Below are 26516 nucleotides of genomic sequence, written 5' to 3'. Positions count from 1 at the left end.
TTACCTTGACCTGGCCAAGCCTTTTGACACAATCCCATATTCAGGTGTAGTACAAAAGATGAATAATGTAGGAGCAAACACATCACCAGCTGCATTGCCATCTTAGCTCACAGGATGCAGGAGATCAAAACAGGGGAAAAGACCAATCACCAATGGAGTCCCCCAGGGTTCGGTGCTGAGACTTTTTCTGTTTGGAACATTGTTTAAAATTAACGCTAAATATCTAACAAGAAAAAAGTGGGAAGTAAGTAAAAGGATGACTAAATGTCTCTAAATTCAAAACTTACCAGAGCCGGTAAAACACACCGCAGTTTAAAGCGGCAAACGAGATCTGGATAGTTATCGCCTAGCATCATGGGATATAGGGTTGCCTCGAGCCAGTAAAATTAGCTCTCGAGATTTAGTAAGTGGCCGAGTCGGAGCAGAGGATCGGTTCCGAACCCATCCAGCAAGAATGAAGGCGAGATTGACAACTTAACATTGCATAGTTATCCCCTTTGGGAAAAACCATGTACCCATGAATTACCACATAGGTGGCAGTACACTAAACACCAAAAGTGTGATGAGAGACTTACGGACACGGATGGACAGTGGTCTCACCTTCGATAATCACATCGCCACAACATTCAGGAAATCCTTCTATGTGGCACACTTCATCAGTAAGGGCTTTTCATCCAGAAAAAAAGGGGGTCATTATCCCACTGTACTCATCCTACATTAGACCCATTATAGAGTACAATGCCCCGTTTGGTATGTACCTCACAAAACATCTGCAACAACTGGAAAGGCCACAGAAATACCTCACTAAAAGAATCACAGGCCTAAAGCAGATGCCCTATGCTGACCGTCTAAAAAAAACTCCAGCTACACTTTGTGGCATATCATCTACTCAGGGGCGATCTCTGCTTAACATACAAGGCCATGTCAAACCCTGAGCTGTTGGACATGCTCCACTTAAAAAAATCTCAATCCCTCAGAGTCACACGCTCCAGGGATCTAAACCTTGTCATTACAATAAACACAACATGCTGGAGGGATAGGTTCCTAACCCAGAGACTCCCCAGACTCTGGAATAGACTGCCCATACATGTCAAGCAGAACACCTCTTTGGCCCTCTTCAAAAGGAACCTTGACGATTAGATGGGAGATAGGAAATTCACCCCGGGGATCATGTCAGGGATCATGTCAGTCGCCCTGCTAGACAGGGGTCCAGGAACGTAAATATTGTGGGAAGAAATATCCAGGGAATTGTTATGGTTAGGCTTGTATAGGCCCCAGGGTCGATAGCCTAGTACCAACCTATGAAGTTATAAAACTTTTAGTTATGTACTTACCATAACGATAGATGTATGTGATCCATCTCGCCTACATTCATTACTGACGGGTTCGGAGCCGAGAGTTGGGTCCGACTCGGCCACTATAACTGGCACGAAGTCTCTCATTGGCTGGGCTAACCCTGTATCCCAGGATGCATCACGCCCAAACCCCCAGATCTTGTTTGCCCCAACATGATTCTCCCACATACACCATACCACAAGGATAAATAAGTAAGAGGAGAGAAAAAAATAATATCCTCAGAGAAATCAGAATACAGGTTTCCTCCAAGTCCAACAGGTAGGGGGAAGGAGGGGGGTATGTAAGAATGTAGGCGAGATGGATCACATACATCTATCGTTATGGTAAGTACATAACTAAAAGATGTAATGTGATCCTATCTCGCCTACATTCATTACTGACGGGACAGCGTCCCTAGCACCTAAATCCCGGGAGGCTCACTGGAAAACACTCCTGAGCACTGTGGAACCAAAGGAAGCCTGACCTCTAGATGCCACGTCCAGTTTGTAATGAGAAATAAAGGTATGTGGAGAAGTCCAAGTAGCCGCTGCACATATCTCATCTATGGATAATCTAGCATGAAAGGCCACTGAAGTTGACATAGCCCTGGTAGAATGCACCCTAACTAGAAAGGGAAGATCCTTACCCGCTAATGCATAAATAAATGAGATACAGTCTCTAATCCACTTAGCTATGGTGCCCTTAGTTACAGATCTGCCAATTCTATTGTTTGAAAACGACACAAACAACTGATCTGATTTCCTCTCCTGTTGTGTCCTATTTAAATAAAACCTCAGTTGTCTATGCACATCCAACTGGCGCAATTTGCATTCCGCTTTGTTGGAAAACCTTGGGAAAAAGACCGGAAGCTCAATAGACTGGTGGAGACAAAGGGCAGAAGAGACCTTAAGGAGAAAGGAAGGATTAAGTCGCAGAGATACCCTGTCCTTATGAAAAATTAAATAAGGAGGTTTAGCAGAAAGAGCTTGAAGCTCCGATACTCTTCTGGCTGAAGTTATGGCTACCAAGAAGGCAGTCTTCCATGACAGAAATTTCAATTCGTAGGAGGCTGCCGGCTCAAAGGGAGAAGAAGTCAAAGCTCCGAGCACCATATCTAAATCCCATGGCAAAACGGGTTGCGAAACCGGAGGGCGCCTTGTTCAGATACCAGACAACCGACATATAGTCGGAGAGAATCGCAATAGTTCCCCTGGGAAGAGAGCTGTGAAGTGCCTGCAATGCTAGAAGCACCGCTCTCATCTCTAGAACATTGATATGCAAGTGAACCTCATGGTCTTGCCACATATCTTGGACTGTCTCGCCCAGATAATACCCCCCCAACCTTATCTGGGAGGTGTCCGTGGTTACTGTGGCAATAGGGGACAGGGGGGGGGGCTCAAGGGTCTCCCTTGGTCCAGATTGGACGAGAGAAGCCACCAATGCAGATCTTGCCGGCATCTCTCCGTGATAAGAATCGGATGGGACAAGGGGTGTTCCTGATATGATCACTGGGCCGAAAGGAGCCACTGAAGTATTCGCATGTGTAACCTGGCTAGCGGAACTAAGGGAATGGTAGCCGCCATTGATCCCAACAACTGAAGAACCATCCTGGCTTGGACTTTTCTGCGGGGTAGTAAAGTCAGGACTTGGGCCTGTAACACTTTTATTCTCTCTGTCGTTAGAAAAGCTCTCATCTCTACAGAGTCTAGCTCTGCGCCGATAAAGGCAACACGCTGTGATGGCAGCAATACAGACTTTGCCCAGTTGAATTAAATCCCTAAAAGATGGCCCAATTTGACAGTAGCTCTCGTGGCTTGAACAAGTAGATGCCTGGTGGGGGCAGTGATAAGGAAACACCTGGAATCCTAGATGTCTCAGGTGAGCTGTCACCACTGCCAGACACTTGGTGAACACCCTGGGGGCTGTGGTGAGACCAAAGGGCAGGGCCCGGAATTGAAAATGGCTGGCTCCCAGCCGGAAGCGTAAATAATTCCTGGAAGCCTCGTTTATCTTGATGTGATAATAGGCATCCTTTAGGTCGAGGGAGCACATCCATACTCCTTTTTCCAGCAATGGGAAAATGGATTGCAAAGTGACCATTCGGTACTTGGACTTCTTTACAAAGCGGTTTGGATGGCTGAGATCCAGAATGGGTCTCAAGTCCCCTGCTCCTTTTGGCACCAAAAATAACCTTGAGTAAGTTCCTAATCCGATCTGGTCTGCGGGGACTGGTTGGATGACTCCTTTTTCTAGCAGCTTTGAAACTTCTATTGCTGCCAGATCCCGTTGACTGGGTGGAACGTCCGGGATTTTCACTGATGGCGGGGGAGAATGAAAAATGGGAATGGTGTAAACTCCGGTGATGATACGAAGCACCCATCGATCCTGAGTGATGGACTCCCAGGCCTGAAGATGCTCCGAAAAATTACCCCCAACTGGCTCCGGAGACGCACAGTCGGGTAATCCCTCAGGGACGTTGGTAGGAGGAACCATGAAAGGACTTGCGGTCTCCTGTATTGCGGGAGCCTCCACCGCCTCCAGGGTGACACCTTCCATTAAAATTCCCCCCTCCTCTGCCCCTGGAGGGAGGGGTCACTTTGATGGGCAGGGGAAGACTTTTGAGACTTTCTGAACCACATTTTCCCTCCCCTCTGAGCCTTGGGATAAGGCCTAGTGGGAAGCGAAAAATGGGCCCCAACGGCAGACAAAGTCTTACCCTCCTGCTCACATCTAGTGAGGGTGTCTTTCACTTTGGGTCCAAAAAGGGAGGACCCGTCGAATGGGCGTCCATGAAAGAAGACTTGAAAGCCTCCGCAAAATGACACAAGTGCATCCAAGCTTGTCTCCTAAGGGCTACGCCCAAACTCGCTGCTCTATCCGCCCCTTCGGCTGCATAAGATATGAGCCTCATGGACGAGTTGACGATGGAAGAAAGGATAGAAAGCTGGGCGTTAACAGACTGGGCCAACGCCTCAGGCAGGTTACCTGAAAGGGTATCTCCCAACTCCTTTATGAGATCCCTTTGGAACCGCGTAAAATGACACAAGTAATTCAGCGACCACAAGGTAAAGGTAGCTGAAGACAGGGTACGCTTCCAATACCGATCCATACTCCTAGACTCCTTATTAGGAGGATGGATAGAGGTAGAAGCCTCCGCCACGTCCTGCTGGGTGGCAGACGCCACCACCATGGCATCCACAGGTACTCCCTTGGTCAGAAATTCTTTTCCAGGAGGCGCAGATAAGAACTTATTGGGGCGGCTAGGAACTGGCTCCACAGAGTCAGGGTGTTGCCACACCCTTCGACAAATAAGATCCAATAATTCATCGAAGGGTGGAGACACCCAGGAGGCGGAAGGCTGGGCTCGGAAGGCCTTGAGGAAGACCGACTCCTCCTCAGAAGGGTTTTTGGAAGGCCAGTCACCCCGCTGTCTCAAGATCTCCAGGATATCAGAGAACGAGACATCATCCGAGGATGACTTCGGGGACCCTTCTGCATGATCGAGGTCGGTGTCCGAGGTGACAGACTCATCTGCGGAGTCTACGTGCTTCCTCTTACACAACTTCTTCCTGGGAGGCTCTTCAGGCACAGACTCTGAAGGGTCCTCAGAAAGTAGGGGACCACACATGGGAGGTATCCTCAGGCCAGGGAGCCCCGCTGTCCAGAGATAGGGGGGCACCAGAAGCTCTAGTCGCAGTGTCTAGGGAAGGAGTTGCTGATTCAGGTGAAGTCACGATGGACTTGGCCAGCGGGCTCCTCATAGCCTCGAAGGCATGTCCACCAGAATCGGACAAAAAACCCACCTCCGAGACCATGACCGGAGTCGGGGTACCCCTAGCCGAAGCACCAAGGGGGAAACTCAGAGCCGCAGTCTGAAGCCCCGATGTATGCCCCTCGGGTCTGACTGAGGACACCCGAGTACCGAAACCTGTGGACGGAATGGAAAAGGTTGGAGCAGATGTCGGATCCGAAAGACTCGCAGCAGGTTTTGGAGCCGACCCAGGGACTTCACTTGATTCAGCAGACTCCGGCTCCGACGACACCGAGGTTGTCGGAGGAGGAAGAAACGGAACCGATATAGTAGCTGGCTCCAAAGCCGAAAATAATTTAGTTAACACTGGCAACTGGAGGAGCCTCTGGACCACCCTATTGACATCCGAATCTGAGAGCCTGGAGGACTTGGAGGAGACAGACGGGGAGCGAGAAACCTTCTCTGTCAGAACAGAGACAAAATGAGGGGAATGGCTCCAAAATGATCGGAGCCAAAGCAGGCTCGAGAACCACCGCAACCTCCTTCGGCGCCAACGGCCGTGGAGTCGAAGAAGCCGACCCCACAATAGACCATACTTCCTGCGGATCCGAGACCAGTGGAGCCGAGGAAGGAGACATAGCCTTTTATGGTGCTTCCTGCGGCTCCGAGACCAGTGGAGCCGAGGAAGGAGAACTAGTTTTAGATCTTTTCTCCGGAGGCTCCGAAGAACTAGATGGAGCCAGAGACTTCATTTTTAACTTGGATCTGGGTTTCTCAGAGGGAGGAGAGGACGCCAACGCAAACCCTTGAGGATAAGTTTATTTTTTCTCTCCTGTAACACTCTGGCAGAGAAAGCATGACACACACTGCAGGATTCCTGCAAGTGTATGGCACCGAGACAATATACACAGTTGGCGTGGCCGTCAGTTAGCGACATCTTGTAAGCACATTTAGCGCATTTCTTAAAGCCAGATGGCTTATGTTCTTTTGGTTCCTTGCCCGACATAAGGAACACAATCCACAAGCAGCAACAATATTTAGAAAATACACAATCACACTCGCAACACAAGGTAGGAAGGGGGGGAAGGCTCTAACTTAAACGCCCGTACAGTAACCACACAAGATAGGGCAAAGGCCCTCTAACTCAAACGGGCCTAGCCCGCCAAACAGAAGGATTACCAACAACAAACACAATCAGACACAACCAAGGATACAACAGACAATGTAGCTGTTAGAATAGCTTTTTGATATAATAATACTCGAAGCTATAGTTCAAAAAACAAAAGAGAGGGTACTTAGCCACAGCCAAGTCGAGACCACGTCGTTACTCTAGGAGTGGCAAACAAGATCTGGGGGTTTGGGCGTGATGCATCCTGGGATACAGGGTTAGCCCAGCCAATGAGACTTCATGCTAGTTATAGTGGCCGAGTCGGAGCCGACTCTCGGCTCCGAACCAGTCAGTAATGAATGTAGGCGAGATAGGATCACATTACATCATCAGTTTGTTCCTTTACGCCTTATAGTTTGTTGTTATCAAAATTGTAACAAGCTAACCAGATCATAACTAGAGCACTAGTCTGATAGCAAGAAACATATATATATAGATATTACTACACTTTTTTTCCTTTGATGTAGAGAGAAGATATAAGAGTCCAAACAGAAAACAATTGTCCTAAAAGTTCAAAGGAAGTACTATAACACACCATCAGTAAGAAAAGCTAGATTTATCTTAATCAATTTATCGCAAACTCCATACTGAATACAAGATTCACATCAGTGTCTTACAAGTGACAAAATAAATCTGAAGGATTAAGAGGATTACAGGTAGAGAAGAGGAGCTTGAATCTTGATCTAGGAGTCTAAAAGATGCTGACTTTGGATCCGGTCAGATCCAATATACCAAATAGTTGAGTTCAACAGAAAAGACATCGGATCTATTAGTTATGAAATAAAATATGTACTCTACTTCAAAAGGCCCATCGTCAGATTGGTAAACAAGGGGGCAAAAGAAGCCACACTGCATGAAAAAAGCAGTCTACCACAAAACTGTCATAAAAAATAATAGTAATTCAATAATGCAGTGGGGGTACATTATCTAAAAAGGAATCCACCCATCTAAAAGCCCAGTGAGTATATAGTCTATGTACATCTACAGTGGCCCAAAAAATATCTTGATACTGAAAATCCCGGAATAATCTCAAATGTCCAGAAACCAGGATAAATAATTCCAGTCTGATTATGTCTTTCATAGAATAATTACTGATAAACTTGCCAACTTTCTTTAAAAAGCTCTAGCATCTACAAAACTGTATTTCAGATTACTTAGGTTTTGGTCCATTTCGTTGACAATTTTATCAAGCATAACTCAAAACTTCTTCCTATAAAGTGATAACCCCCTCTAAAAAGAAAGCCTGGGTTGTATCTCCTAAATATAGCAACTGTGGTAGCATACCCCTTTGGAGAGAGAATATTTTACTATCTTCCCTTCCCACTATCTAAGGTCCCTTTTCACCCTTTACTTATTTACCACCACTGATCTCCCCTCCCATTCTTTGCTTTGCTCTCTCTCCTACATACTTACTTTCCTCTTCCCTCTTCTTCTCTCTCTTTTATTACAAAGTGTTGCATTATTTTATAATTTTACAAGCATGTATTCCTTCTAACTTCTAACTAAAAAATATTACTTAATGATGTCATATCCTCAAAAAAAAAAAAAAACCATATTATTTTTTTTTTTCCTTGCTTGATTATTTTTTTTTTCTCTCCATACTCTAATTTTGAATGTTTAAAATTGCTAATGTAATTCCAATATTAATTTCTATTGCTTATAATGTTTTTCTCCCTGGCCTCTACTGAAATAAAATAAAATAAATAAATAATAAATATTTTAAAAAGTATGCCACGACTGAAATGAAGCTCGGTTTTCCCTCTGATGGAGAACCCATGACCACTTCTGTCTAGGAAAGCCTCATACTTTTAAATGGATTAATGGTGGATCACTGTGACAAAATAATGCAACCAAATATTACATAGCTGGCCTCCAGATAGTCATACTGCACCAACCACAAATAAGTCAAACAGGCAATCAATATCCAAGACGTAAGACAGTAGGAACAAAAACAGAGGTACTCATGTTATTACCTGCATCTTGATAATAGCAGGTAGCTGTTTCTGTAAAAAATTTCTTCTTCTTAAAACCTCCTTTCGGATCAGATAGCCCCTCATCCGAGCCTGCAGTCTGACAATGAACTCTAAGCTGGTCTGCCAAAGCAGTTCCCGGTTATGTGCAGCAGACACACGACTAATGACATCCTGCAGAGAAAGTACAGAGGAATAGCTTTTAATGTCTAGTACAGCATGAATAGCTCTCAACTATTTGTAATAAGTCTAAAAGAATCTTTAGGAGTACTGTAGAAACTTTCTACTGCAACAATGCAATTAAAATGACAAGAAATATTGCCAACAGCACTCCAATCTGCTCATGTAGAGAAGATTGCACAAACTGGAAACTCAGATCTGTCTTAATGCCATTAGTGATGTAAGAATCAGCAGAGACAGCTCAGACACATGCAGATGAGGTCACAGGCTTTTCTCCTTTTCTCAACTTTTATAAATCAGTAAAAACCAAGAGAAAATGTTGCACGTTTTGGCCTTGCTATGGCCTCATCAGTATGGTACAAGTGGACTTGTGCAAACAGTCCACTTGTGCTGTGCTAATGAGGCCATAACAAGGCTAAAATATGCATGCTCACAGCTAGTGGGGTTTGGCTTTATTGGCCTGAATTTGTCTATTAAACAACTTAAAAATAAAAAAGTCATGGGCATTCAGAATCACCATATAGCTGAAACACCTGATGTTCATGGGGTCATTTGCATATATTCCATGTGCCTCCAATACAAGAGGTTTGAGGGGTCACTCAGTGGAAATTCTAGCTTGGCTAGAATTTTCTCTTTGTTTTTACTGATTGGTTTTTCTGTGTGACTCAACTTTTATAAATAGAATCAATGATAGATACTAAATAGAATCAGTGACAGATACTAACAAAAATAACCCATATCTAATAGGATTAGGTATCAGCTTGGGAAAGCATCCCGTTAAAGGTGTGCAAGTGGGTTTAGAGTTAAAAAATGAATGGAAATTCAAAATATATTAGTTTTTTTCTGAAATGATATTGCTGTATGTTGTGAGAATCCCCTTCTTATGTTGCTACACATTTCATTTCAGAAGAGTTAAGATCTCACTGCAACAGCTCATCTGTGAGAAGGTCTTCCGTAGTGAATAAAGTACAGTTATTTAAGTAAACTTACCATAGCAGTAGCTGTTCTAATGATGACTGCTGCAGTAACCTTAGCTATAGGAGTAATATCTTGCATAGAATGTAACATCCAGCCAACTTCTAAAGCTTAAGAATACCTTTCCACATGCTGAGACCCATGACAACTTGAGAAAGGCTGGAGAAAATCAGAAGTCTGGTCACAAGCCCTTCAGAGCTTTCATGCCAAAGAGGAGAGCTAGAGGCCTAGGTAAATGAAACTCAATAACTTCTTCCTACCAGCAAAAATCATACAAAAATAAAGGGGGTGGAAGGAGGGATGGAAGGACTGCTGTAGCAGTGATAAAACATCTACCATTATGGTAACCTTAACTATATTGGGAGACTACCATAGCTGTTAGTTTTAAGAGGAGGAAGATGATGGTCCAGACTCCCCTAGAGAATGGTTCTTGCAAAGCCTTCTCTAGATCTGGAAAGGAAGTCTGTTTTGTAGAGCTTTCAAAAAGTATGCACATAGTACCAAGATGTTACCTCTATAATACTTTTAGAGTAAACTCCTTTCCAAAGGACCAATGAAAGCCAAGGCCCTAGTATAATGTGCCTTTACCCTGCCTGAAATTGAATTATTATACTGGGAAAGAAAAACAGAAATAGCATGATACAGCTCAGGAAACTGTCTGTTTTGACACTAGTTGCCCATATTTCTTACCTTCATAAAAATGGATAACTGTTCAGAATTCCTGAAGGTCTTAGTTTTGCCAAGATAGTATCAAAGTTTTCTGTGGTAATCCAGAGCAAAACTGATCCACCATCCCTCATTTAGTTTCTGGAAAGATGACAGGGAGATGGATAGCTTGGCTCAATGCAACTTGGATACCACTTTAAACATAAAAGGATTAATTCTCAAGGAAATCATTGCTTTGAGGAAATGAGAAGACTGACCCCTCCCCCCCATAACAGAATACAACCCAGACACTCTTCTTGCAGAAATCAGAGCACCATTAGTAGCACTGTCTCCCATAATAAGAACCTAAAATCAGCCTTAACAGCCAGTTCAAATGGAACACTAGATAGTATTTTCAAAACAAAATTGAAATCACAAAAAGGAGCCACCTATTTTATTCTGGGAAAGATGTCTCAAGAACCTTTCAAAAACAGCTAAAATGAGAGTGCATTGAAACAAAGATGCATGGGCAAACATGGGTGCTGGAACCATAGAGCGCGGGGGAAGGGGACCCCCCCCCCACTTTTGCAGATCATCCATACCTCTGTCTCTTTCGTTTTCTGCGCCTCCAACTGCCATAATGACGTCAGCGCCGCACATATTTCTGGTTTTGCGAGCGGGAACGGATTTATTCAGAAGCTGCTGCCTGCAGAAACGGAAAGGATTTATTCTCAGAAGTGTAATGGAGAGGGTTAGCTGCTGCATCTGGACTGTAGGGCAGGAAAGATGGGAGTTAATTGCAGAGTGGAGCAGGAATGGACAGAAGCTGAATGCTGTGAGTACACTGCTGGTGTGTGTGTGTGTGTGTGTGTAAATGCCCCCAGCAGGATACATTCGGTGGCTAGAGGTACTCAGGCTCAAACCCTGTACCTTGGGTACAGGTAAAAAGAGCCTAAAGTCCCTAGCCACCAACACTTGTGAATTTATGCCTCACATTTTTGTTCTGTTCCTTTGGTTTTGCAGGACTGATAAAACAAAACCTTTTATTCTAGCAATTTTCTAAGGTTATAAAATCAGTATTTGAAATGTGTCCCTATTTTTGGGCCTGTATTCCCCCATTATTGGTTTTGTTCTGCATTTTTGTGCTAAGAGGTTGAGAGCTATGGTGAGAAGTGAGAAGTGAATTCACTAAAAAGTTTGTCTTCCTGTCTTTCAAGAAAGTGCTGGTTTAGCTTACTGGTATGTTGCTCTGACTGTAGTGCACAAGATTCTGGGATCAAGACTTGGCAGTGAAATGCACGGTGGTAACAACATTTTATGCAAGCAACTTTCCAAAATTATACACGCAATGTTTAAAATGTGTCCCTGGTTTTTGGCCTTTTTCCCCCACTGAAAATAAGTTCAAGAAGCTGTGCAACATGCCTATGGCTTACACACTACTGTGATTCTGTATTTATATATTGTGTGTAGAAGTAGACTATTATCATGGAAATGTTCTGAACAGGGCAGTTTTGTCATTATTAATGCATGCATTTTGCTTCATTGCCTACTGGAAAAATGTTCAAACAAATTTTAAAATGCAATGGAATTGTGTGTGGAAATAGACTGTTATCATGTAAATGTTCTGAATAGGGCAGTTTTGTCATTATTGGTGCATGCATTTTGCTTCATTGCCTACTGGAAAAATGTTCAAACAATAAATTTAAAATGCAGTTGTGTGTGGAAGTAGACCTTTATGATGGAAATGTTCTGAATAGGGCAGTTTTGTCATTACTGGTTAATGCAGTTTTGTTTCATTGCCTACTGGAAAAATGTTTAAACAATAAATTTAAAATGCGCTCTAACTTAAGTCTAACAAGTGTGCTGTATTATACAGGGAATATAATTTAATACAATCAGGAAGGTGAAACAGGGGATGCATACATGTAGGCATGGCCCTAAAAACGTGTTTGAAAACAGCCCAGAGGAAAGTGTGAAAGGTTCAAAATCATGGGCAAATTTTAAGCTTTACTCTTGTTACCAAAGCAATGGATGAAGGTAAAACAGTTCACACCACATTACCTTGACCTGGCCAAGCCTTTTGACACAATCCCATATTCAGGTGTAGTACAAAAGATGAATAATGTAGGAGCAAACACATCACCAGCTGCATTGCCATCTTAGCTCACAGGATGCAGGAGATCAAAACAGGGGAAAAGACCAATCACCAATGGAGTCCCCCAGGGTTCGGTGCTGAGACTTTTTCTGTTTGGCATATACATCTCAAACATAAAGGGAAATACCAAAGAGCTTTGGCCAGCTAAGTCTGAGATGACTGCAAGCTAGGAGAAGTTACTGAATCCCCAAATGACTTAACCATCATGCAGGAAGGTTTGTCCCAAATAATAACTAGTGCCAAAATCATGACAATGCCCTCTGAGAACTGATCCAATTCTTTGGCATTTGGGAACTTGTGTGTACAGTGACCTAACTTTTTCCCAACATGTGAACAGAGTCATAAGAAAGCCTTTCTATATTGCACAGCTTATAAACAAATTGATTGTGACTAGATCTACAGATGTTGTTGTCCCCTTTACAAAGCTCTCATGTCAATCAATTTGTATAATGGCCATTTTGGCATGCATCTGTCCAGCCTTATGCAACAATTGGAATACCTTCAGAGATACCTTACTAAAAGGATACAAGTCCTAAACAATAGGTCTTGCATGGACCACCTCAAAGATTTATTACTATACTCAGTATCCTACAGAGTGCTTAGAGGTGACATGTCTGGCATACAAAGCATCCTCCGACATAATACAGATGGACCTACTGAACATCAGCAAGTCAAATGGCATCAGAAATACTCAGTCCAGATATCTAAACTGAATGTTGTGGAGAGATGGATATATATCACAGAGGCTACCACTGTTCGGGAACAGACTATCCATAAAAATAAAGCAAAGCTCATCCATCCATATTCAAATGCAACTTGGATCCAAGGACTGATAATAGAAAATGAACTCCAGGATTTCCCCTCATGCCACTAATGGATAGAGGCAGTTCCTAAATGCTGCATCCGTTACATGGACCCCTCAAATTATCTATGATATGATCACAGTTCTCACTAGGGCTAATATACAATTATCAGCCATGGAGATAGCTAAGACCAATCAGAAAATGTTAATTCAAGCATCAAAAGGGAATTGGCTAAGCTTAAAATGTCCTCCAAGTGAACCTATGTTGTGGTAGCAAATAGTTATAAAAAAATTACCCTTTTTAGTTCACTAAGTGCCCCTGTCACCCCCTCCCCCCCAGTCTGTAACAGCTTCCGGTGCTTATGTGGGCAGACATAAGGAAATGGCCTAAAGATTAATCTTGATGCAGGAGTAAGGAAGGCCACAAGGTACAACTCAGATATTTTAGAACCATTTATCATTAAAAGGGTTGTGGGTTTTAATCTGGTACCTATTGGGATATCTTTGCAAAAGCAAATTTTTCTAGAAGCAGGACTTCTTTGCCTTCTATAATACCTGCTGCACAACCTCAGGAAATAGGTGCCTAAAAGGTATAAAGATTTTACCATGCAGCCAGTCTGTAGAAGAGGTTTCAAGCTGGGGAGCAAACAACCCCTTTCTTGTTAAAGTCTGGTCTATGAGAATGGGCATGGCAATTGCCCCTGCCAACTTACAAAAGAAAGGAGAACCAGAGATGCCTGGGCCAAAAGGAAGTCACCACAACAATTTTAGAGTCTTTCTGAATCTTTAGAACAACCAGGAATACCAGTGGGAAGGTTGGAAAAGCATATCAAAGCATTCCTATCCAAGAAAGAGAATACATCTATTTTCCAGGCAATTTGCAAGATATTCTGAAGAAAAATTAAATTGAGAGTTTGCTGTGATGGAGCCGAGCAGGTCTAACAGACACGGTCGCCATAGCTGGATCATATTTTGGAAGACACCCTGATTCACTTTCCATTCTTTAGGGTCTGTCCTAGTCCTGTTAAACTAGTCTACCACAAAGTTTCTGGTCGCACTAAAAGTAAAAAGCCTGTAGAATGAGATTGTGCATAACTGGTATATCCCAGGCTACCAAGGCTAATCTGCACAGAAGGTAAGATCTGAAAATTCCCTGACTGTTTATGTACCACTTTACTGTGTAGTCTATGATCTCTTATAAAGATCTAAGAGTCCACAGATGATTGAGAAAGTTTAGTACATTTTTGACACCCGTGCACTTGCCTAGTAACCAAGGAGCCTCAATCCTCACCACTAACACCAGTGAGGGGTGTGCACATTGGGGGGACAACAAATACACACACAATAAAGTACACTTTCCCTTAAGAGCACACTGAGTTCACAGTCTGTCTGGGGCTGGTTTCTCCCTTTCTCTCCAGATCCCTAATAAGACTCCCCACTGGCACAGCTATAGGGTCAAGATCTCAGCCTAGTGGTCAAAGCTAAAACCCTCTCTGTCCAACCAGTGCTTTGTGTCCCTGACCAAGTAGCTGACACACACACACTTTAAAATTTGACTAACGAACAAACAGACACTCCTGTAGAAGGCTGGCACAGGTTCTCCAGCTGTGCCCCCTTTCTGCCCAGATTATAAGGTAGTACCGACTGCCACCAACCACTAATATCAGCTACTATAAGGCCCTTCCCAGGGTGACCAATTTCACTGTGTGATATTACTGTTATCCAAACAGTATGCCGAGCAGCAAGACTATTGGAGTGACTTGGATAGTATCACCAAATACATGCAAATACTCTCCAAGAGCTTAAATTATCTCTACACAAAACAGCCAGAGTTGAAAGGTTTAAAAATATTTAATAATTAATAAAAGCACAAGACAAATCTCATCAATTCAACAGTGCTAATCAAGAGTTCGGAGATCACAGGAACTTTAAAACAATATTGTAGGATAGTCTGACAAATATAGAAAACAGCTAGACTAATCTGGCTAAATTTTTAACTCTAAGAGAAATCACTGTACTAAATACTACTTACATATAGAGCAAAGCAAGTGCCTGGTGAGTTGTTCTCTGATCTAGATCAAGATACAAAATGCTCAGTCTTTCTCTCTGAGAATGTCTTACATTGATAACACAGTACTGCTGAGTCATTTCACATTACATCATTTTTATCACTTCTCCTTTAGTTCCCAGGCTAACAGAAACTCAAAATTTACATTTCTTTGTAAGCTGCACCTTGGCCAAGAAGTCACAGCAATAAAAGACACTTCTACATGTAAAATACAGCAATTATCTCTGTCTTAAAACAATAGAAAGAATTTGCTGGTCCAAACATCTTTTCTCCGAGCTTGAGATCAAACACAGTTGTAATTCTTTACTTAGCTTTCTTCCAGTAAGGTGCACTGTAGTTACATTTTTGAAGTTCAGTATATAAAGTTTTTTTTACATTTAGTTTTCTTTCACATACCCCCACCCCCACCCCCACCCCCCGAGAACTCAAGCTAGTTTTTCAAGTGACCCTTGAGAAATGTTGCTTGAGAGGGTTAGGTCTGAGTGTACCTTATCCCATTCCCTGTTTTGAGAGCCCATCTGAGTTGGCTTTGTAAACCCACTGCTTTGCTGCACTGACATATCATATTCTTGCAACTTTAGGCTCCATCTTAACAACTTGGCATTTTGCTGGCTGGCTTGGTGTAACCATGTTAGGAGATTGTGATCTGTAACTACAGTAAATTTCCTTCCGTACAGATAAGACTGAAGTTTCTGCATTGACCACACTATGGCTAGACATCTCTTTTCTACAGCTGCATAGCATTCCTCCCTGGGTTGGAGCCTATGACTGAGATAAACCACTGGGTGGTCTTCTCTCTCCAAAGAAATCTGGCTAAGTACAGCCCCCACCCTATGGTTCGAAGCATCCACCTGCACAACAAAGTATTTGCTGTAATCTGGACTGGCTAACCCAGGGGTCCTCCCAAAACTTCTTTAAGCTTCTGGAATGCCTGCTCACATGCTGGAGTCCACACTACCTTAACTGGCCTGTGTTCCTGGTCAGGCAAGTGAGGGGAGCAGCTATGGTACTATAACTGGGGATGAACTTTCTGTAGTATCCTGCTGTCCCTAATAATGCCCTCACTTGCTTTTTGGTAAAAGGTGCAGGCCATGCCTGAATGGCTTCCACTTTGGCAGGTTCTGGCCTGATCTTACCACTCGCCACTCTATGTCCCAGGTAGGAGACCTCTGCCATACCCACCTGACATTTGCTGGGCTTAATGGTCAACCCTGTCCTCTGTAGTCTGCCCAGTACTTCCCTGTCATGATGAAGGTGCTCTGGCCAGGAATGGCTGTAGATGGCAATATCATCGAGGTAAGCAAGGGCAAACCCTCCTGCTCCTGCTAAGATATGATCCACCAGCCTCTGGAAAGTCACTGGGGCATTTTTCATCCCAAAGGGCATTTTTGTGAACTCATACAAGCCAAAAGGAGTCACAAAGGCTGACCTCTCTAGCACTGTGAGTCAAGGGCACCTGCCAGTAACCCTTGGTAAAATCAGTGTGGTAAAATACTTAGCCCCACCCAGCTTCTCTAGGGCTTCATCTGACCTAGGCATGGGGTAAGCATCTGATTCTGTGCGACTATTTAATTTCCTGTAGTCCACACAGAACCTGGTGCTGCCATCCTACTTTGGCACCAGCACCACTGGGGAGGCCCAGGGACTGTTGGACTCTTGAATTACCCCTAGTTCCAACATTTCCTGTATCTCCTCCCTCAGAGTCTATTTGACTCTCCCAGGCACCCTATAAGGGGCTTGAATAATAGGCCTTTCGGGTCCTGTATCCAGTTGGTGCTGCACCAGGTGGGTGCACTCTAGTTTTCCCAGTGAACATGTCCCCAAACTCCTGCAACACTGCTCGAATTTCTCAAACATGGGTAGGAGATAGCTGCTCGGACATTGCTACTCCTTCCACTGAGGTTTCAGTCTGAGCCTCACTGAGGAGATTAGTCACAGATCTCCCTCAGACTCCTCCTGCAATCCACTGCAAATACTCAGCACAAGGACCTCCCTATAATGGTAAGGTTTCATCATGTTAACATGGTACAATTTGTGCCCCTGCCTCCTGCCTAGCAGTTCCACCATGTAGTTAACATCAAATTACCTTCCTTACCATCTTGAAGGGTCCCTCCCAGGCTGCTTGTAGCTTGTTGTGTCTGACAGGAATGAAAACCATCACTTGCTGCCCGACAGCATACTCTCTATCTCGAGCATTCCTGTCATACCACACCTTTTTCTGCTGTTGGGGTTCTGCCAGGTTCTCCTGGGCCAAGCCCATGAGTTTCTTGAGTCTTCTCCTGAGGTTTAGGACATATGCCACAACAGACTCCTTGTGAGAGTCACACTCACCTTCCCACTCATCACGAATTAAATCTAGAGGCCCCCTCATCCTATGCCCACACAACTATTCAAAGGGTGAAAAAACTGTGGATTCCTGGGGAACCTCTCGGTAAGCAAACAGATGGGGCAAATATTTGTCCCACTCCCTCAAACTGGTCTGCAAATGCTCGTAGCATGGACTTCAGTGTAGAGTTTAACCTCTCAAAAAAGCCATTAGTCTGGGGATGAGAGGCGGTGGTCTTTAGGTGCTTCACACCACAGTACTTCCACAGACAAGCCAGCAGGTCTGACATGAAACTGGCACCTCTGTCAGTCAGTATTTCTTTTGGGAAACCTAGCATTCTGCAAATCTCTAACAAAGCATTTGCCACCTTTTCTGCCTCAATGGAGGACAGAGTCACTGCCTCAGGGTATCTTGTAGCATAGTCTACTACCACTAGGATACACAGAAGCCCCACAATATCCATAGCTACCCTTGAATGGCTCCTATACAACAGGGAAAGGCATCAAAGGAACTTTCACCTTGTCCCCTGCCTTGCCTACCTTTTGGCACTACTCACAGGTCCTGCAGTATCCTGTTACATCTCTGGAAATTCCAGGCCAATAGAATTTCTGCATAATACGTCTCTTTGTACATTTTATGACCATATGACCTAAAAAGGGAGTATCATGGGCTATGGCTAGATGCGCCAGATGGTAGGCTCTAGGTACTACCAACTGCTGTATTCTCTCACCACCTAGCCCTCCCTCAGGTGTCCACTCTCTATACAGTAACCCTTTGTCCCACTGTACAGATTCTCCCTTCCCTTGAGAATCAGGTGTCTTACTAGCTACCTGCCTCAAGCCTTGTAATGTAGGGTCTGAGAGCTGCACCTGTCTCAACTGTCTCTTTGTAACCCTTCCCAGCACCCCTTCCACAAGAAGTCTGGTATCCTCTGGACAGTGGTGCCTCACTGTCAGCCTGGGTGCTACTACTCACCTCTACCTTTGCAGTCACTCTGTCCAAGGGAACATCAGTACCCACAAGCAGCTGTGACTCACCTTCAGTCTCACTGCTACAGGATAGCTTCCTCCCTGTAGTAACCACCTCACCAGTCTTGGCTGCAAGTGTGGGGTCTGTCTGGGTCTCCACCAAACTACCAGACCCACATGCTTGTCTCCAAGCCTGATCGAGTGTAACTGCATAAACACATGGTACTGCCTTATCAAAATCATTCCCTATCAGGACATCTCCATGGATATTCTGAAACACATCTACTTGCTGGCTTCCTTTTCCACCCTCCCAGTCAAGGTGAACCCTAGCCAAAGATATTTGGAATGGGTTTCTTCCTAAAGTTCTGACTGGAATAGACTGCCCAGGCAAGTAGTGCTCCTCTGTAACCAGTGCAGGCTTCACAATGGTTTGCCATTCACTCTGGTAGGATATAACCTCTGGTGGTAGTTTGGTACCCTTGTTGTCTCAAGACAACCTACTGTTGGCATTTTGTCCTTCCCACTTACTGGCTCCCTCACCTTTTGATCCCCACCTTGCCTCCGTGGACATCTATATGCCAACATGGCCCCACTGGTTGTATTCAAAACATTTAACCCTAGGTCCTGGATGTGTACCTGGACTAGTGGCTTCCCCTGCTACTAGCAGATTCTGTTGCAGCAGTCAAGGCTGCCCACCATGGGCTCCTTCAGACTCATGAGCAGCCCTGGGTGTTCCTTTCCTGTGTAGTGATGCCCTGCTTGCTAGGTACAGGTCTCCCTTCATCTCCAACCCATCTGAAGTAGCACATTGTCTATCAGCTAACCAGATCCTCATGTCCTCAGGCAAAGTGCTAAGGGCCTGTTCCCTCACCAAAAGATCTGCCAGCCCTTCAAAAGTGGTGACCTGATATCCACTCACCCACCTATGAAAATAGGTGCTTAGTTCAACAACATATTCACACACACTTTCATCTGCCTTGCGTCTATGCTCACAAAACTTTTTCCTATAAGCTTCAGGTGTTAGCTTAAAAAATTCTAGCAAACAATTCTTAACAGCAGTATAATTAAAAAAAAATCACGATCAGATATCTTGGGCAACACAGTTACAGCTTTACCATGAGGTAAGGGGGTCAGGAACCATACCCAGAGCCTTTGGTCAACATCATACTGTTTACATACTCTCTCAAACATATGAGAGGAAGTATCAAAATAATCTCTCCCCCCTGTAAACCGCAGAAGAAACTTACTGACCTTTTGTGCTTCTGGGGTCCGGTTACTCCCTTCCCCATTACCTCCACTTCCCCATTACCTCCATGAGTCTGGCAAAGAGTCAGCATCTCCTTTTCATGTTGCCTCTGCCTCTCCTTCTCCTCAGCTTCCAGCCGTAGCAGTTTCTCATTCTCCTCAGCCTGTAGACATCTCAGTCTCTCTGCTGCTTCTGTTTCCAAATGCTTGGCCTCCAACTCAAGTCTCTTTAGCTCCAGATGGAGTTTTAAGTCCTCTGCAAAAAGTTTGAGCTGTCCATTCTCTGAGTGTTATAGATCTCTACTGCCAGTCTGCATGTCCTACTGATTGCTATTCTCTGATGCAGCTGTGACCAAAGCTGCAATCATGTCTGTTTTACTCAGGTTTTCATGCACCAGTCCTTTAGCCTGGCACATCTCAGCCAACTGGCTCCTTGTCAGCTTAACGTACTCCTCTGTTGACATGCTTGCCTGCTCTCCCTGACTAAGGTAACAAAAGAAATAAAACAATTGCGATATGATCTCTGAATATTCACTGCATTGCTGATTTAGAGTACAAAAACACCTTCAGTGATCACTGTACACAAGCTACAGGAATTCACTATCCACACCACTACAAGCCAATCAGTATGTGATGTAGCTAACTCATCGCTATCAGACAATTAATATCTGATGTGGATATCCCACAACTGCCAAACAATTAATACGTGATGCCTGCGCACTAGCCCAGTAATGAAGGAGCCTCAATCCTCACCACTAACACCAGTGAGGGGCGTGCACATTGGGGGGGGATAGCAAGTACACAACACAGTGAAGTACAACTTCCATTAAAAGCACACAGAGATCACAGTCAGTCTGGGGCTGGGTTCTCCCTTTCTCACCAAATCCCCAATAAGACTCCCCACTGACACAGCTATAGGGTCCAGATCTCAGTCCAGTGGTCAAGCTAAAACCTCCAGCACCCTCTCTGTCCAACCAGTGCTTCATGTCTGCTCAAGTAGCTAACACACACACACACACACACACACACAGACACACAGACACGCAGACACACAGACACACACACACACACACACACACACACACACACACACACACACACACACACACACTAAGATTTGATTTAGATACAAACACATAGGCAATCCTGTAGAAGGCTGGCACAGGTTCTCCAGCTGTGCCCCCTTTCTACATAGACTATAAGGCAGTACTGACTGCTACCAACCACTAATATCAGCTACTATAAGGCCCTTCCCAAAGGGAGACCAATTTCACTGTATAATATTATCGTTATCCAAATAGTAAGTATGCCAAACAGCAAGACTATCAGAGTGGCTTGGATAGTATCACCAAATACATGCAAGTGCTCTCTAAGAGCTTAAATTATCTCTACACAAAACAGTCACAGCTGAAAGGTTTCAAAATATTTAATAATAAATAAAAGCACAGGACAAATCTCAATTCAACACAGTGCTAATCAAGAGTTCAGAGATCACAGGAAGTTTAATCAATATTGTAGGATAGTCTGACATAAATATAGAAAACAGCTACATTAATCTGGCTAAATTTCTATCCAACTCTAAGAAAAATCATTGTTCTAAATACTGCTTACATACAGAGCAAAGCAAGTGCCTGGTAAGTTGCTGTCAGATCTAGATCAAGATACAAAATGCTCAATCTTTCTCTCTGAGAAAGTCTTAAATTGATAATACAGTACTGCTTAGTCATTTCACATTACATCATCATTATCACTTTTCCTTTAGTTCCCGGGCTAAGAGAAACTCAAAATGTACATTTCTCTGTAAGCTGCATCTGACCAGGAAACCACAGTAATAAGACACTTTTACATGTAAAGAAACCAAAAACACCAAAATCCAAGGCTGAGACAGAAAAATACAGCAAACAGATAGCGTAACCTCACTTTAATTAATGCTTTCATCAGATGATGTCTTCAGAACCACATAACCAATGAAATAAAATCAAACAAAATAAATACTTACACTCTAACTGATGACAATCTATTATTCAATTAACATACTTACAACATATTTAAAAAGACATATAAAAATAAATTCATGACAAAAAAGTGTGTATTTAAAAACTTGAAACCTAACTAAGAAAATCAACATTTCATTTTCTAATATGTAGTTTGCGATCTTTTAAAAAACATTTGATATTAATGGCATCATTCAAACCAGGCCTTTGATCTGCCTGTAATTTGATCTGCTATTTAGCTTTCCTTTGCTCCAAATAATTTGTGAAGTATCCCCCCTCGAATATCAATGGTACAGTGCTTTAAAATGGAAAACAAAAACTTTTTGAAACCCAAACATTCAAAACTATTTTTTATAAAGTGCTTGATTTTTGTCTTTCTTTTTTATATTATAGATATGTTCTCTCATCCTTGTATTTAAACTCCTGGTGGTCATCCCAACATAGAAAGCTTGACATTTGTCACATACTGCGATATACACAACCCCTTTTGTTTTGCAATAAAAAAACACCTGGAACACCTATCGTATAGGGAATATGTGGTAACTGGATGTATGGGCCTTCTAGAATGCACCTACACATAGTACAATCAAGACATTTATACACGCCCCTAGTTTTATGGCTAGTGGTAAACGGATAATATTTTTATCTCTTCCTTTTTCAAACAGCCCTTTGAAATTATAATCATTTCTATAAACAAACTTGGGTTTGTCCCCTATTGCATGTAATAAATAAGAAGTTATGTACTCACCATAACGTTCCATCTGAGTAGGTGACTTCATTTGTCTGCAACCTTTGGGTCTTGGATCTGATCACGGATCCGAGCCGGCAACTTATTTCATAGCTTAGAGATCCGAGCTCCTAGCTCCTCCCCTTACCCATAATCCCCTGCCAACCCTGACTGACCTCAGATCAAGTTTGCCCGTATACAAAAATGCCGAAGGCTAAATACATCCCGAAGGATACCATAGAAGGACATACAGGAACAAGAAAATTCTGAGGGCCAGGGGGAAGGAGGGGGGGATGGTTGCAGACAAATGAAGTCACCTACTCAGATGGAACGTTATGGTGAGTACCTAAACTTATTAATCTAAAGTAGGTACTTCATTTGTCAGCAACCTTTGGGACAGAGTCCCCAGCTACCTGAATCTTGGGTGGCCATCATGGAAGGATGTTCCGGAGCACTGCAGAGCCAAAGACGCCTCCTCTGGAGATAATGTCCAGCTTATAATGGTTGATAAAGGTATGAGATGGGGCCCAAGTGGCCGCGGAACAAATATCATCCAGTGGAACTCTAGACCTAAAGGCTGCAGATGTAGATATAGAACGAGTAGAGTGCGCACGAATTCCCTGAGGTGCAGTCCTCCCAGAAGTTTCATAGGCCAAGAGAATACACTGTGAGATCCATCGTGATAAAGTGATCTTAGAGACAGATTTACCTAGGTTAAATTTGGAAAAACAAATGAACAACTGGTCGGATTGCCTATGACCAGCAGTCCTGTGAATGCAGAAGCGCAGTTGTCTGTGCACATCTAAGGAATGGAGTTTGTATTCTCCCTTTTTCTGATACTTGGGGAAAAAACTGGTAGGTTAATGGACAGATTGATATTAGCCTCTGAAGCCACCTTGGGAAGAAAAGAAGGATTGGTCCTGAGGTACACTCTGTCCTGATGAAAGGCCAAGTACGGGGGTTTTACACAAAGGGCCTGAAGCGCGGAAACTCTTTTCGCCGAAGCAATAGCGACTAGGAATGCCGTTTTCCAAGAGAGGTACTTAAGATCGACCAAGGCAGCCGGTTCAAAAAGGGGGAGCTGTCAAAGCCCGTAAAACTAGAGCCAAATCCCAAGGGGGTACAATTTCCCTAACAGGAGGTCTGAGCAAGAAAGTACCCTTGAGAAAGGTCTTACACAATTTTGCTGTAATCAAAGGGGCCCGATTCATGCCCCACATGGTAATAAGAAATAGCTGCTAGTTGAACCTTGACCGTAGAGCAGCTAGCCCCCTGATGGAACAGACCTGTAAGGAACTCCAACACAGACGGTAACGGGGCTGTGAAGGGATCTAAATTATTATTCTCCGCCCGATGAAGAAGCGTTTCCACTTACTACGATAGACTTTCCTAGTGGAAGGTTTATGTGCTGCTACGAGAATGGGTTTAACTGGTGAAGAGATTCCGGGAGTCCTGACTAGGAGTGGAACTGGAGCAGCCAAGCTGTCAACTTGAGGTTGTCCAGATTCGGGATCGGGAGGTCTAGGGGATGAGATATTAGATCCAGGAGGGGATCTAGAATCCAAGGCGGATTCACCAGATGAGACCACAGGTAAGGGAACCACGTTTGACGAGGCCAGAATGGGGTAATGAGGATCATCCTGATCCCCAACCGACTGGCTTTCTGTACGAGTTTCAGCATCAGGGGCAGAGGAGGGTAGGCATAAAGTAGACCGGGGGGCCAAGCATGCACCAGAGCGTCTCTCTGGGATTCCCCGACAGGGGGGAATTAGAGCGAAGTAGCTGTTGCATTTCGTATTCGAGGGAGAGGAGAAGAGATCACAACAGGGTTGCCCCCACACGGCAAAAATCCGCTTTGCTACCTGGGGATTGAGAGACTACTCGTAGGGGGAAAGGATAGTGCGGCTCAGTCTTTCCGCCAGAATGTTGGACCGTCCCGGAATGTGCGTTGCAACAAGAAAGCGGTTGGTAGAAATCGCCCATTCCCACACTCTCATGGCCTCTCGACAAAGAGGATAGGACCTGGTTCCCCCCTGTTTGTTGATGTACCAGACCACTGGCATGTTGTTCGTCTGTATCGCAATAGTCCCTACCAGAAGAAGGTGCTGTAGTGCTTGCAACGCCAATAGCACCGCCCTCATCTCCAGGACATTGATATGCAAGGAGGTCTCTGTGTCGTTCCACGTGCCTTGAACCGTATTGCCTGCGCAATGCCCCCCCCACCTGAGGCAAGAGGCGTCTGTGGTCAGCGTGGCGAGGGGAGGAGGCGTGGAGAAAGGACGTCCCGTATGGAGATCCGGAGATTGGAGCCACCATAAGAGAGCCGTCCTGCACACCCTGCTGATGGAAATAGGATGGTTTAGGGGGTAACGTTGAAAAGACCATTGGACTTGAAGGGTCCATTGCAGTACCCTCATGTTCAGACGAGCCAATGGCAAAAGAGTGATTGCTGCCGCCATGGAGCCTAGAGCCCTCAGGACCCATCCTGCCGGTGGAGCTGTTAATTGGAGGATGGCCCGCACATGCAGCCTCAGGTTCTGAAGACGTTCCGCGGTCAGAAATGCTAGAAGGTTTCTTGTATCCAATTTGGCCCCTATAAACTCTATCACCTGGGTAGGAGCAAGAGAGGATTTGTTCATGTTGATGGTGATGCCCAGCTGGGGAGCCAGCAAAGGAAGTAGTCCCTGGCTGAGCAAAGTAGATGCCTTGTCGGGGCGGTCAGGAGCCAGTCATTCAGGTATGGAAAAACCTGCATTCCCTGGAGTCTCAGGTGGGCCGCTATCACTGCTAATACTATGGTAAACACCCTGGGGGCTGTGGTGAGACCAAGAGGAAGGACCCTGAACTGGTAGTGACTGTCTCCCAGCCGGAAGCGGAGAAACCTCCTGGATCGTCTGTCCATAAGAATGTGGTAGTATGCATCCTTGAGGTCTACAAAGCATATCCAGTCGTTCTCCCACAGTAAGGGGAGAATGGATTGAAGAGTGACCATCCAGAATTTTTCTTTGGTTACCGACAGGTTCAGAAGGGAGAGGTCTAGGACTGGCCTCAAGTCCCCTGTCTTTTTTGGCACCAGAAAGAACCTAGAGTAAAACCCTAATCCGAGCTGGTCTGGGGGGACGGGCTGAATGGCTCTTTTTTTCTAGCAGCTGCTGGATCTCTGCAGCTGCTGCCTCTCTCTGATCGGGTGGTACATAGGGGAGGCTTTTGATTCTGGGGACATGATACATGGGAATTTGGTAACCTCTGGATATGATACGAAGCACCCAGCGATCTGATGTGATGGACTCCCAAGCCGCCTTAAAGGGTTCCGCTAAGTCACAATGTCAGAGCCAGGCCTGGCGCCTCATGACTAGGCCTGCTCCACTGGCTCTAGCGGCTCCCTCTGTAGCATGGGACAACAACCGCATAGAGGTATTAGATATCGATCTTAGAGTGGCCATGCGAGTGGAGTACAATTGTTTGTCCTCCGCCAACTTGGACTCCGGGGGGGGGGGGGGGCAGCGTACTCTTTGATAAGGTCTTGCTGCATCCTAATAATGTGTGCCATATAGTTCAGAGACCTTACTGAGAAGGTCGCTGAACTAAAAACCCGCTTCCCCAGGCGATCCATTGAGCGGGACTCTTTGCTCGGTGGATGGAACGAGGGGCTCTCCTGAGCTAATTCCCTCTTGGTGGCTGCCGCCGTCAACATGGCATCTACGGAGGGACCCTTGCTCCAGTGGGATCTGTCCACAGGGGGGCTCAGAATTCTATCGGGGTGTTTGGGAACTAGCTCCACAGTGTCCGGCTCCTTCCACGCCCTGGTGGTAATAAGGTCCACCAGGGAGTCGGCCGGAGGGGATACCCAAGAGGTAGATGGTCCTGCTTCGAATGCCTCCAGGAACACGGACTCGTCGGAGGAAGCCTTGGCGACAGACCACCCCCCCGAATCCTGAGCATTTCCATGATGTCTCCGAAGGGGTGTGACCTTGGGAGCCTTCCCCTTCATCCAAGTCCGTGTCTTCTGTTAAGGACTAGGGGGAGTCCACGTGTCTCCTCTTACACTTCTGCTTATGAGGCACATCCTCGGGGGGGCTATCCGAGGAGGTCTCACCAGCAACGACCTGTTCCAGGGGAACGACCTGAGGCATCGAAGCAGGCTGTCCCTGAGGCCGGGTGATGGAAGCCAGACTCAGCCGAGAGGGAGTGCGGGGTGGAGCCGAAG

General features: G+C 44.8%; 1 protein-coding gene across 1 annotated transcript in view; it reads right to left on the bottom strand.

The window, feature by feature from the left end:
- IQGAP3 (IQ motif containing GTPase activating protein 3) overlaps nt 1–26516 on the bottom strand; it is a 2364408-nt gene that overhangs the window by 1519207 nt on the left and 818685 nt on the right. Inside the window, exon 19 of the mRNA XM_044079778.1 lies at nt 8228–8398. Coding sequence (XP_043935713.1) covers nt 8228–8398 — 171 coding nt within the window. The remainder of the gene's footprint in view (nt 1–8227; nt 8399–26516) is intronic.

The sequence above is a fragment of the Protopterus annectens genome, chromosome 8.part0 (assembly GCF_019279795.1).
Source record: "Protopterus annectens isolate FY-2018-M chromosome 8.part0, PAN1.0, whole genome shotgun sequence".
Taxonomy (NCBI): domain Eukaryota; kingdom Metazoa; phylum Chordata; order Ceratodontiformes; family Protopteridae; genus Protopterus; species Protopterus annectens.
The sequence above is the reverse complement of the archived record's forward strand: the minus strand, read 5'-3'. Positions and strand labels throughout refer to the sequence as shown.